This window comes from Lineus longissimus, chromosome 10, assembly GCF_910592395.1.
Source record: "Lineus longissimus chromosome 10, tnLinLong1.2, whole genome shotgun sequence".
Lineage (NCBI taxonomy): Eukaryota > Metazoa > Nemertea > Pilidiophora > Heteronemertea > Lineidae > Lineus > Lineus longissimus.
In genome coordinates, this window is record NC_088317.1 from 14,507,887 (window position 1) to 14,520,182 (window position 12,296).

At 45.3% G+C, this 12,296-nt stretch overlaps 2 protein-coding genes across 2 annotated transcripts; both read left to right on the plus strand.

Moving 5' to 3' along the window:
* Window positions 1–2,415: 2,415 nt before the first annotated feature.
* On the plus strand, window positions 2,416–3,861 carry LOC135494368 (uncharacterized). Its single transcript, XM_064782287.1, has one exon. It carries the CDS (start codon window positions 2,416–2,418, stop codon window positions 3,859–3,861), a length of 1,446 nt encoding a protein of 481 aa, XP_064638357.1.
* Window positions 3,862–3,990: 129 nt separating this feature from the next.
* LOC135494369 (uncharacterized) lies at window positions 3,991–5,715 on the plus strand. The gene has a single exon (XM_064782288.1). The coding sequence runs from the start codon at window positions 3,991–3,993 to the stop codon at window positions 5,713–5,715; it is 1,725 nt and encodes a 574-aa protein (XP_064638358.1).
* The last annotated feature ends 6,581 nt before the right edge of the window (window positions 5,716–12,296 follow it).

The window sequence follows — 12,296 nt, forward strand, 5'->3', positions numbered from 1 at the left end:
CCATGCAGAGGGTGTGTTTGATAACATCACCCAGCATTTGTATACCCGCCAAGGCGAACCTGAGACCTGTTTTGAAGGTAGCATTCATTCCGATCGATTGAGCGATGTCAAAGTTTGGAATTGGTTGATGGAGACTACCACCAAGTCCAGGGGTACCGGTCTAGCGAAAGAAGAGAAACCTACCGAGAATCAGCCTATATCGACTGCCCAGTTACTTTTAGTTGCCCAACGGAATCCAGGTGGTAGTCATCGCCTGAGTCAGACAGATGCGGCTTCACAGCCCATAGGTGAGAAACCAGATGCTGATGACGACAACCGAGATGAGGAGACTAGAGAATCTGGGGAAGAAGATACGCAACAGCAGACTGAGGTGAAAGAGGTTGTGGTTGAGAAGAATATGGTAGGAGATGGAAAAGTGGTTGTAAAGGCTGAACCTGAACCTGAGCAGCATCGTGAACCACCTGGTGAACCATTGGTATCAATGAAGCGCAAGATTGCCAGCAACATACAAGATGGGGTTACATCAGAAAAGAAGATTGAAGACGGTGCGAAGCCAGAATTGTTCAGCAGTCGCCCAGGTCCTTTCCAATTCAGTCGACACCCAAGATTTCCAGTGGGAGCAATGCCGATAAAGAGAGAAGAGCCTACTCAGCCTAGTCGATCAATCATCAGGAATGCACCAGTTAGGACTAGGAGTCCCAGACGAGAGCCTAGTCCAGAGCAGGAGGGAACCAACCCAGCAGCACTCCGTCAGTTCTTCCAGGGGATAGCCAAGCCGAAGTTGCGACATTTCTCAGATGAAAAGGACAACTACTTTGACTGGCGAGAACAATTTGATATTTTTGTTGACTATGCCAAGATTCCAGTGAAGCACAAGATGGTAATGCTGAAGTCTGCCCTTGGTGGCAAACCGCTCAAGTTGATTGAGAATTTGGGATACACTGAATGACAATATGAAATGGCATTGGATAAATTGGACATGCGATATGGTGGCGATAGGCGATTGTTACAGAAGCAGATTGACAAACTGAATGACACACCCAGAGTTAAGATGGACGATATACGCAGTATTGAAGAATTCGCGGACACACTGTATGACACCGTTGGGAAGATGGCTGAAAGTGGTCGCCGAGATGAACTGATTGGTGATTCAGCGATGTTAACCATGGTGATGAGGCATGTTCCTGAATCTCTACTGATGAAATACTATGACACAGACCCCGATGAAGATGGTTTGGCTACCTTTGCTGACTGGCTGATGAGCTATGTGAATAGACGTCTGGAGTTATTTCAGCTTAGAGCACCAGCAAAGAAACCCAGTGACACTTTTAAGAGGCCGGATGGCGAGATCCAGAAGAAAAGGACCTTCTATAGAGACAAGAATATGTCGTGGAATTCCAACACCACCCAGATGACAGCATCCTCCAAAGTCAAATGTCTGAAATGTGGAGACAAGCATGGGATCGAGCAGTGCAAAGAGTGGAAATTGATGACTGTTCACCAGCGATGGCTGTTTATCAAGGATAAGGGAGCTTGCTACCGGTGTTTGAACAACACCGCCCATAGAGCCAGAGATTGTGATAAATCAAAAGTCTGTGGGAAGGATGGTTGTGAGAGGCAACATCACTCAGACTTGCATTCTACGCCCAAACCAGGCAAGAAGGATGACAGGAGAGATGAGCCAGTACCGCAGAAGAAATATGACCCCTCCTTTCAGAAGAAAGGAGAACCTGAGAAGAAAACCACTCAAACCAGCAGTCGTGTCCTGGCAGACAATATTGCTATTGATGTAATTGCACTGAGGTTGATTCCAGTGTTTGTTTTGGGGAAGAATGGGGAAAAGGTGACAGTCAATGCTTTACTGGATGAGGGCTCCGATACAAGCTATATACGTGAAGGAGTGGTGCAATCATTAGGCATCAGTGGCGTCAAAGGGCAGCTGGAGATAGCAATGTTCTCCAGTGCAGTGTCAACTCCCAGCTTGAAGACCAAGGTCATCATTGAAAGCCTAGATGAGAACTTTCGGAGGGGGATCGAAGTCTGGACCATGACGGAGATGTGTGCCAACATGAAGGTTTTGGATTGGGCCAAGCTGAAAAATGAGTATTCACATTTGAGTTGGATACCATTTCCCTTTTGTCCTGGAGGAAAGACCGTAGACCTTTTGTTGGGTTCTGACTATCCTGAATTGGGAGTTTGTTTGGAGGAACGACTTGGAGATCCTGGCGAGCCCATAGCTAGAAGGACCCCCCCTAGGTTGGACGTGTGTGGGGAAAGTGAGAGCTAGGAGTGGTTTGATACAGCAGAGTCAGACATTGTGCATGACTTCTATGGAACCAGGACTTGATCAACTGCAGAGATGTTCCAAACTACACAGTTGACGAAAAGAGGGCCCTGGACATAGCGGAGAAAACAATGAGACCAATTGGTGAACGGTTTGAGATTGGTATCCCTTGGAAGCAAGACCAACCAAATCTTCCAGACAATCGAGGAATGGCAGAGAGGAGGCTGAGAAGCTTAGAAGCACATCTAAAAAAGAAACCAGAGGTGCAGCGACAGTATCGAGATGCCTTTCAACAGAATGTTGATAAAGGATACATCCAGAAAGTTGGACCAGTTGAGGCGGCTAGAGATGGATGGTACTTGCCCCATTTTGCTATCGTGAAACAAGACAAGCAAACCACCAAGGTGCGTATAGTGTATGATGCAGCTGCCAGGTTTGGAGGAACCAGCCTCAATGATGAAATGTTGCCTGGGCCAAATTTGCAGAAAGACATTCTGGAGATCCTGCTCAACTTCAGACGGCGCCCAGTTGCTTTGATTGGCGATGTGAAGGAAATGTTTAGTCAGATTGTGCTCCAGTTAGAATGTAGACGTTACCACCGCCTCCTGTGGAGAGATTGTTACACATATCGACCGATGGATACTTATGAAGCCGTGCGAGTAACATTTGGTGACAGGGCATCCCCATTCCTAGCCATGTATGTGCTACAAGAGCAAGCTCGACGGGCAGCACCAGACTACCCCTTGGCAAGTCAAGTGATTAAGGATTTCACATACATGGATGATGTCACCGACAGTTTTGAGACCACTGCAATTGCCGCAAAGATGATACCGGAGCTTAAAACAGTTGTGAAGCCTGGAGGATGGACAATCCGGAGATGGAGCAGCAATGAGCGAGAAGTGCTTGTTGGCCTGAGTGAAGAAGACAAAGCGACTGGTGTCCGCTTCCGAGACAGCGACCTGCCTACTATGAAAACCCTTGGTGTCTGGTGGGATGCTGAAACAGACGTCTTCAGTTACTCCGTGAAGTTTGAGATGACCACAGTCAACACAAAGAGGGAGTTATTGAGTCTGGTAGCATCAGTTTTTGACCCTTTCCAGTTTTTGGCGCCTCTTGTGATCCGAGGAAAGATTGCTCTGCAGGGGGCGTGGATGAGTGGGAAAGACTGGGATGCTCAGCTGACTCCAGATGTGAAAAAGGTGGCAAAAGACTGGATCCAGGAGATGAGTCAAGCTCAAGATCTGAAGATTCCGAGGTGTAACAGAACGCGGCCAATCACTGATGTGAAGCACATTTCGATACATGTCTTCTCCGACGCGTCCCAAGAAGCCTATGCTGCCTGTTGCTACATAAGATTTCTGTATGATGATGATACAACACAGGTGACATTCGTTGCTGCCAAGGCAAGAGTTGCTCCGCTGCGGGCTATCAGTATCCCAAGATTGGAGTTGATGGCAGCGGTGCTAGGTGTAAGGCTAGCCCGTATCATAGCCAAGATGCTGGAGATCTCAATTGGAGAGCACAGATTTTGGACAGACAGTACAGATGTACTATACTGGATCAGGGGACAGTCTTGACGGTACAAGCAGTTTGTGGCAAACAGAGTATCAGAGATACATGAACTCACCTCCCCCCAGCAATGGTGTCACATTCCTGGAAAATTAAACCCAGCAGACGACCCGTCACGAGGTGTGAAGATGACCGAGATGGCTGACGATAAGAGATGGTGCAGAGGGCCAGATTTCCTGTGGAAAGGAGAGGAAGAATGGCCAAGGCAGGTGATGGAATCACTTGATGTGTCTGGAGCAACTGTTAGTGAAGTAGCCATGGGTGAAGAGAAGAAAGAGGCGAATAGCGCAGTAGCCCAAGTGAGTACACCAGTTCTACCAGCCGCATCATTTTCCAGCTGGACCAGATACCGAAGAATGGTGGCCTGGATGCTGTGCTTTGCCAAGAAACTACCCAAGAGGAAAGATGGGATGCGATCATTTACCCCTGATGAGTTGAGACAAGCTGAGATTGGGATTTTGAGAGATGCTCAGAGACAAGTCTTCAAGTCTGAGATGTTGAGTGTACAGAAAAGTGAAGAACCCTTCCGTGGAAGTCTGAGAGATCTATGTCCCATGATTGATGACGATGGCCTGTTGAGAGTTGGTGGGAGATTGGAGAAGTCAGATCTGCCCTATGACGCTCAACACCCAATCATACTGCCCAAGAATCATCCTGTGACCACGTTGATCATCCGATCATTCCATTTGTTGGCATACCATGTGCGTGGAGTGAATGGACTGCTTGCCGATATCAGGACGAGATATTGGCCGGTGAATGGGCGAGAGGCTGTGAAGAAGTACGAGCTCACATGTGTCAAGTGTAAGGAACGAAAGAAGAAATTGTACCAGCAAAAGATGGCGTCACTACCTGGTCTGAGGGTCAAGATTCCAATCCGAGCGTTTGCCCACTGTGGAGTTGATTATGGCGGGCCATATCTTGTCAAGGTGACCAGGAAGATGAGGGACAAACGATACTTGTGTTTGTTTACCTGTTTGGCGTCTCGAGCGGTACACCTGGAGGTGGCTTTTGGATTGGATACCGCCAGCTTTCTGAATGCGCTGAATAGGATGACAGCCAGACGAGGGCGCCCTCAGGTCATGGTCTCTGATAATGGAACAAACTTCCGGAGCGCTGACAGAGAATTAAGAGAACTGGTAAATGAACTTGACCAAGAACGCATCACCAATCATCTTGCAGAGAAAGGTATTGAATGGCGGTTCAATCCTCCCTTAGGAGCCCATCATGGAGGCGTCTTTGAGATCATGATAAAAGCTGCAAAGAAAGGGCTCAAGGCAATCCTGGGAGAGGCAGTGGTGAATGATGAGGAGTTTTCAACAGCTGTGGCAGAGGTAGAAGGTCTTCTGAATGCCCGACCTATCACCTACTGTGGCCAAGATCCGAAAGATGAGAATGTGTTGACCCCGAACCACTTTTTGATTGGACAAGCCGGGGGACAACTTGCTCCAGAAGTCACAGATGAGATCGCTTTCCATCCAAGAAATAGGTGGCGTTATGTACAGGACTTGGTGAAGAAAGTGTGGATTCGATGGCAAAAAGAATTCCTGTCCTTACTGCACAACAGACCAAAGTGGTTCAGAGTTGAAGAAGACATTAAACCTGGAGACATAGTGTTGATGGCTGATCCAGCAAACCCGCGCGGGAGATGGCCATTGGGACGAATTCTAGAGGTCTTCCCGGGATCTGATGGCAGGGTCAGAGTTGTTCAAGTCTTTTCAAGAGGAAAAGAATGGCGACGACCAGTGAGCAAGCTAGTGCAGATTTTGTCTGCAGACGAAGACGCGAGAAGACCGATTTCGGATGATCGAAACCAGAAGATGACATCATTGGCAGACATTGGCGATGATGAAGACGAAGAGTAGAGGACCCTTTTTGCTTCGCTTTGTGACTTTATCAAGTCACAAGAGGGGAAAATGTCCTGGCGAAGCCAGTTTGTTTTGATCATGTTGATCAGAACTGTCAGATTTGCCATGTGCTTATGTTTATGTTTACATTGGGCAGAACCACTACCAGGATGATGTCTGTCATGTGATAACTGCTGGCTATTGTTGATTGGCTGCCCTTGCAGTGTTTATTTTGGGAACAGTATAAAGGCCTAGGAGTTCAGGGAACTAATTGCATTCCAAGTTGAGACTTTGGCTGAGTAGGAGCCAACACCGATTTCTTGAGAAGACAGAAGATTGCCAATGGTGGACACCTCGCTGGTATGGTAATTCAGCCATGGTGAGGTGAAGGGTCTGTGAGCGTGGATAGCCGGTACAGGAGAAGGGCCAAGGAAGCTTCTGCTGTTTTAGAACTATGCATGTGGGCTTAGTTCAGTACATGGTGGTACTATATTTGTTGGCTTGACCCCGAGCCCAAGGTGTGTCTGGCGACACCCTTTTCTGGAGAAGGAAGCCATCTTGTCCAGAGTTTATACATTGGAAAAAGCAGACCAGACTTGTATTTTATCTGCTACAAAAAGATGTTCTTTGCTCTATTGTTGATGCACGGATTTGATATACCGGTGAGGTGATGGTGTGGAACATCGATGTTTAGTTGAAGACGAAGTCAACCCATAGATTGTAGGCGTCAGTTAGTGATGGTGGTTTATGGTGCCAGTGTTCAAGAAGTTTGATGTTCTTCCTACCCTGTGAGATGTCCTTGTGAGAGGTCGTTGATGTTGTGACGGTTCCGGAAGACGAGACGGCGGTGCCCGTATTTCCCACCCGTACTACAGTAACTCATTGATGATCAGTCCAGTCTAATTTGATCTCACCATTAGCGAAAATCGGTGTCTTGGAATGCCATTAGTCTGGACTTGATTACCTTTGGAGTATCACATCAAATCAGTTAGTGCTCAACGTTAGAGTTTGTCTTTGCTTCCCGCTCGGTCGTGAAGTGTTTTGTGTGAAGCACCGGTTGTGTTACCGTTTGTCGGGTACTTTGTATCGTGGACCAGAAGCACCTGTTGAGTTACCGTTTGTCGGCACTTTGTATCGTGGAACACTTTGTATCGTGGAATTATATCCAACTTAACTTAAACTGCCCCTTAGTGGATGGCAACTCCGTTGAGGTGAACAAGCTACAGCTCCGGGCCAAGTGGAGAGAATCGGAGAAGAGAGGCGTCCGAAGACGAGAGCGAGAGGGATCGGCCCAGCTGTGGATTGTGGATAGACGAACGACAAGGATTGACAACGTGATTGACTTGGTTAGTATGGTCAATCCTCGTACCTTTAATACAGTCCTCTAATTTTGATATTGCTTTGCAGCCACGCATTAACATTCTGTTTAAGTCATCCTGGCCATGGTTCTGCTGAAAAATGTCGATAATGATTAGAGGATCCATGTAAACAGACTGTGGTTATTTTTCTGTTAAACAGATATCGATCGAACACTATGAGTGAAAGAAAAGAAATCAATATTAGAGGCATCATCATCTTACATATATGTACATGTCTGAAGAATTTGTACAAAGTGTGCCAACATAAAGGGTCTTGTCCGGGCCTTTTGCGTGAGGAAGTCTGATTGTTAAGAAATCTTTAGTCTTGTTTTGTATTTGTCAGTGTTTCTTAGGTCGAAATTTTCGGCTTTTAGAAGAGTCTTAGTTCAGAACTTCTTCAGATTCGTGAACGCAATAAGACATTCGTTCCAGGACTCTTGCAACATATAAACACTAAAGTTAAATCTTAACTAAGAATCGTACATGAATCTTGAAAAGGGCAGCGACTCCTGGCCTAGGGTAACCTTCCTTTAACACTCGATAACCTTCCTTTAACACGACGCACTTTGGTCTTGTGTGTCAGTCTGTATAGACTGAAAAGTCTGGGTTTCGTCTTGGAAAGGACCTTTATCAAGAAACTGTACAGCTGTAGATATAAAGATATCGCGACCGTCCACCAAGATTGCCATAACTTATTTGGATGCGAGATTGACGGAAGTTATTATTTTTTCACGCCACGCCCCACACCCGCGATAAGGTATTACAAGAGAGGGTCGCTGCAGCCGGTGGTGTTGTGGCTTCACGATGGATTTCATGAATTACAGTACACATTTCGAACCGGTCCGTTATCTAACTCACAGCTTGATATTGACCTCTTACTAAAAGGCCTTAATTTTCGAGAAACTCATTTACTAAAAGGCCTTAATTTTCGAGGAACGCATTTTCAAAAGCCTAATTATACAAGTAAGTGCAGTGAAAAGATAGGTTCTGGTGGATTTATCATCAAATCGCTTATCTACAGGTTTTACGTATACACCAGCAACACGGGTAATCTGGTAGTCTGGTGGTGCCCTCACGTTAAAATCGAAGTCTTCCAACTAGTTTGAATCCACATTCAATCGGCCAATGGCAAAATGTCATTGTGATGAATGATCGAAAGGGACTCTGGCTGATGGGAATATTATATCTTGTTTTGGAGGAGGTATTTTGCACCAAAATCCTTACGTCATTAAAATTGCCGAAAATTTATCAAAATATCAGTGATGTGCTGAAAACACTCCAACCTACAGCTAGTCTACTCCTGGCGCTCATTTAGACACACTATTAAAGTGGCCCGTCTTTTTCGCTGGCTTTGAAACATCGAGTTTAGACGAGAAAAGTTATCTTCTGAGTAACATTTGGTGGGAAATGCCACGTTTGATGGTCAACTGTACCCACGATCATAAAAAAACAGTAGTGTATGACTTCAAGCCCCCTTAAATGTCATTTCGTGGTTTCAAACTACATATTATGCGACTACGTCTCGTTGAACTATACGTACATAACGGACGTGGATGAACGATGTCAACGAAAAATCTCCAGTCATTCGAAGTTCACTCGAAATTACATTGTATCTCATATATCTTTCATTGGCCGAAACTTTGCTAGTTTTAACGGGATTTTTCCTCGTATATTGATACTGTGTAGTGGGTTGATGGTCACCTGTAATTAAAGTGCACATACAGATACAAAAGTCAGGTCTGCTCAGTTAATTGAAGGTGAATGATTTCACATAACAGATATACCCGCCTATTTTACACGCCGATTAGTACTATAGGGGAGCTTCGTGCTCGCTTTGTTACGTGTGGCAAGAAAATATCTGCCCCACAATACCGCCTTTACATACTTACTCTCAAAATAGTAAGTACTAGCTGGACATTCTTTTTGTCACAAGTATGAATGTATCATTTAACTGATGACAAAATGCACTTCAATGATACATCGGATTAGAATCTGTAAATAAATGTATGAAAGTGATTTTAGGAAGGGAAAAACGCCTCAGCCAGATTTTACATAGACGCACTGATTTGGCGTACTGTAATGGTAAAGGTTATGCCAATACGCACTTGCTGGTGTCTCTGTCGTCATTTTTACTCTTTCGATTATCAGATCATGTTTTAGTAGTGCTTCCTTAACATATACCCGCTAAAGATGGACACCCTCTTTTCTAAGGACGTTGGTTTGGTCCAGAAGCGGTATTTCTGATCAATTTCACCTTTGTAATCATGACATCCATTTTTTAGCAACAAGGGTGTTTTAATAGAGAGGTATAATTGTATTTGTTAGCACGTGATCCAAATACACTCGTGGGGCGAAAAAAGGAGAGTTATAATGCACCGCCATATAGCAATGGTGGCGTGGCGTTACGTGCATGTCAAGACGAGATTGTTTTGAAAGTACATGTAGTAAATGTTTTCGAAGAGATATAAAGATTTTTTCGTTGTTTTCTATGATAGGCCTTGAATAGAGACAGGAAAGGATTTTGAGTTTGTAAAGAGGGTTTAGGGTTTTTATTCCCCTAAAAAAACTCAATGGGGTACATACTCTAATCTCCCACTTACCTGTCCCATTCCTGAACCCGGAAAATCATCAGAAAATCCTTAGTCCAATAAAATGGGGTGGGGTATGGTCGGAAGCAGAATGCCCTGGATCAATATTATAATTGTTCTGTCGACTTCCTTGTCACACCCCAGAGCCTGGCAAAGAATTACACTAGGCCTAATCGGGTGAGGTTACGGATGACCTCAGTGACATAACAATTACGTATTCTCCAAAACAGTATAAGAGAAGTTGGACAGTTCTTGTGTACTCATTGATGTTTTTGTCAGAGGTTCGATTTGTTAATCGACGAGATGCGTTTGTTTTGGATTTTTTGCTTTGCCATTGGATTTTGGGTCGTGAATTCGATGGATAACGGTGACGACGGTGATGGTGGCGGTAATGGTGGGCATGGTGATGGTGGTGACGACGGAGGTAATAATGGTGCGGCTAACGAAGGCCAAGAAAAGAGACATCTTCATGGCTACAGCTTGAATCAGCGTTTGGACTACGTGGATACTTTTAGGCTGCACCATGCGATGGGCATTGCGCATGCCCGGTCTTGTCGTTCTTTTGCCGTACATCACCGCATCCATCCAAGGACATTCTCAAGATGGCTAGACCAGTATGAAGAGATGTCGGAACGCCGCGACAGGTGCACCCAAATTGAGAGGAGACGGCGGAGGATTCGGCAGCATGGCAATGATGAACAAGGTAACTCATTTTTGTCAGGAATTTACGAAAGATGTACAATTTTAAGTGAAGTAGGCCCATAAGATTAAGGCCTGTACTCACTGACGCGTTTTTCCGCCGCATTTTCACCGCCGGGCGGGGAATCCTTTGTTCACCTAATGAATAACAATTGATTTCCGCGCCTCGGTGAAAACGCGGCGCAAAAGCGCGACAGTGAGTTCAGGCTTTCACTGTGAAATGAGGTTTTATCCATAGTTCGACATTATTCAGGGACTCTTCTTAGATTTCAGGCATACTCTACTCTTCTCCCCCTCCGATTCATCCCTTCACCGTCTGCTTGATAGGCCTACCGTTTGTCCTTTTCAGCGTTTTGGGCAGACATGGAAAATCAGCTCAACGACTGGTTTATTCAACGCCGCCAGCATGGAATTCCAGTATCCGGGATCGATCTCCAGTCACAAGCAGCCAGAGAATACAGACAATGGTGGACTAATCTGACGGAGGAACAAAGGCAGCAGACGAGAGCGCAAAGGCCTCGCAATCAGGATTTCCGAGCGTCAGATCACTGGCTGACCCGATTCAAAGAAAGGTAAAAACAACGAAGCCATTTCGTAAATTGGTATCTCACTTGGGTTGGGTTCTCTCACAACTTTTGTTCTGCCATAATGGAATAATGGGCCCAATGACCAAGAAATGGACAGTAATGGGGGAGTAAGCTACGTTTTTCAAAGCTAAAAGTGGTCTCCTTTTCCTTTCAGAAAAAGAATAAGCCATCGAAGAAAGAATAAGGACACGCGAACCCTCCCCGACAACGCTATGGAAATAGCGGCCGTCTATCGTAGGGAAACGTCTCAAATCATCCAAAATGGAAATTTCCATGTGATCATCAACATGGATGAAACATTTGTCAACTTTGACATGGTGCCGAAAACCACAATGGCTACAACAGGATCACATTCGATCGACATCAGATCCTCAAGAGGGAACGGGAAGATTGGATGCACGGTAACCTTGGCCGTCTCCAGCGATGGACGAAAACTACCAGCTGAGGTCAACTTTAGGGGCTTGGATGCTGAAGGCGAAGTTATTGCAGAACTGCGAGCCCATGCTCCCCAGAACGTGCGAGTAAGTAAACCTTTTCATTAACTAATCCTGGTTTATTAGCTGTTAGATGACCATATCATCTTCAACTGCCAATGGAGCTAGCTCTATGATCTGCCTGCTCCTCGTGTTTAATGGTCTTTTTACGAATCCTGTTCTATTTTTAGAATCATTGCAGTACGTTGATCTTTGAAACCATTTCCCAAAGCTATCAGCTGGCTGAGCAACAATACAATCGGAGAATGAGTCATACATTTTCATGAATTGCACCGATTTATTCTTTATTTCTAAACGAAACGTTTTAATCTTAGGTTACAGGTACTCCGAATGGCTGGGCAAGACATCAGTCATTGATCGAATGGTTGCAAGCCATTGTTGTGCCATTTATTGCCGGAGCAACCTTTCTCCTCATCTTGGATCGCTACCCTGCCCATAGACATCATCTGTTTACGGAGGAAATTCCGCGGCAAAATGGACAGGATTCGTTCATTCCTGGACGATGCACTTCAATTTTGCAACCTTTGGACTTAACTGTAAATCGCAGTTTTAAATGTCATCTCAGATTGGTGTGGAAAGCCTGGAAGATTGGACATACCGAAGATGATGGACACTGTGATCAGATTTCCCGCCAGGAAGTAGTACGTATGATCAGTCTCGCCTGGGAAAGAGTGGCATTCCAAGTGATAGTCAGTGGGTGGAGACTAAGTGGACTTCTTCCGGACGGGAATGACGACCCAGTGATCCCGCATCCAGCAGATGGGGAACTTGAAGAGGTTAATGATGAGCTTGAGTTTGACCCTGATGACGCTGATGTTGACTTTCATGATGAATAAAACCTTATCAGAATGTTAATCTTCTGTTCAATTTTTT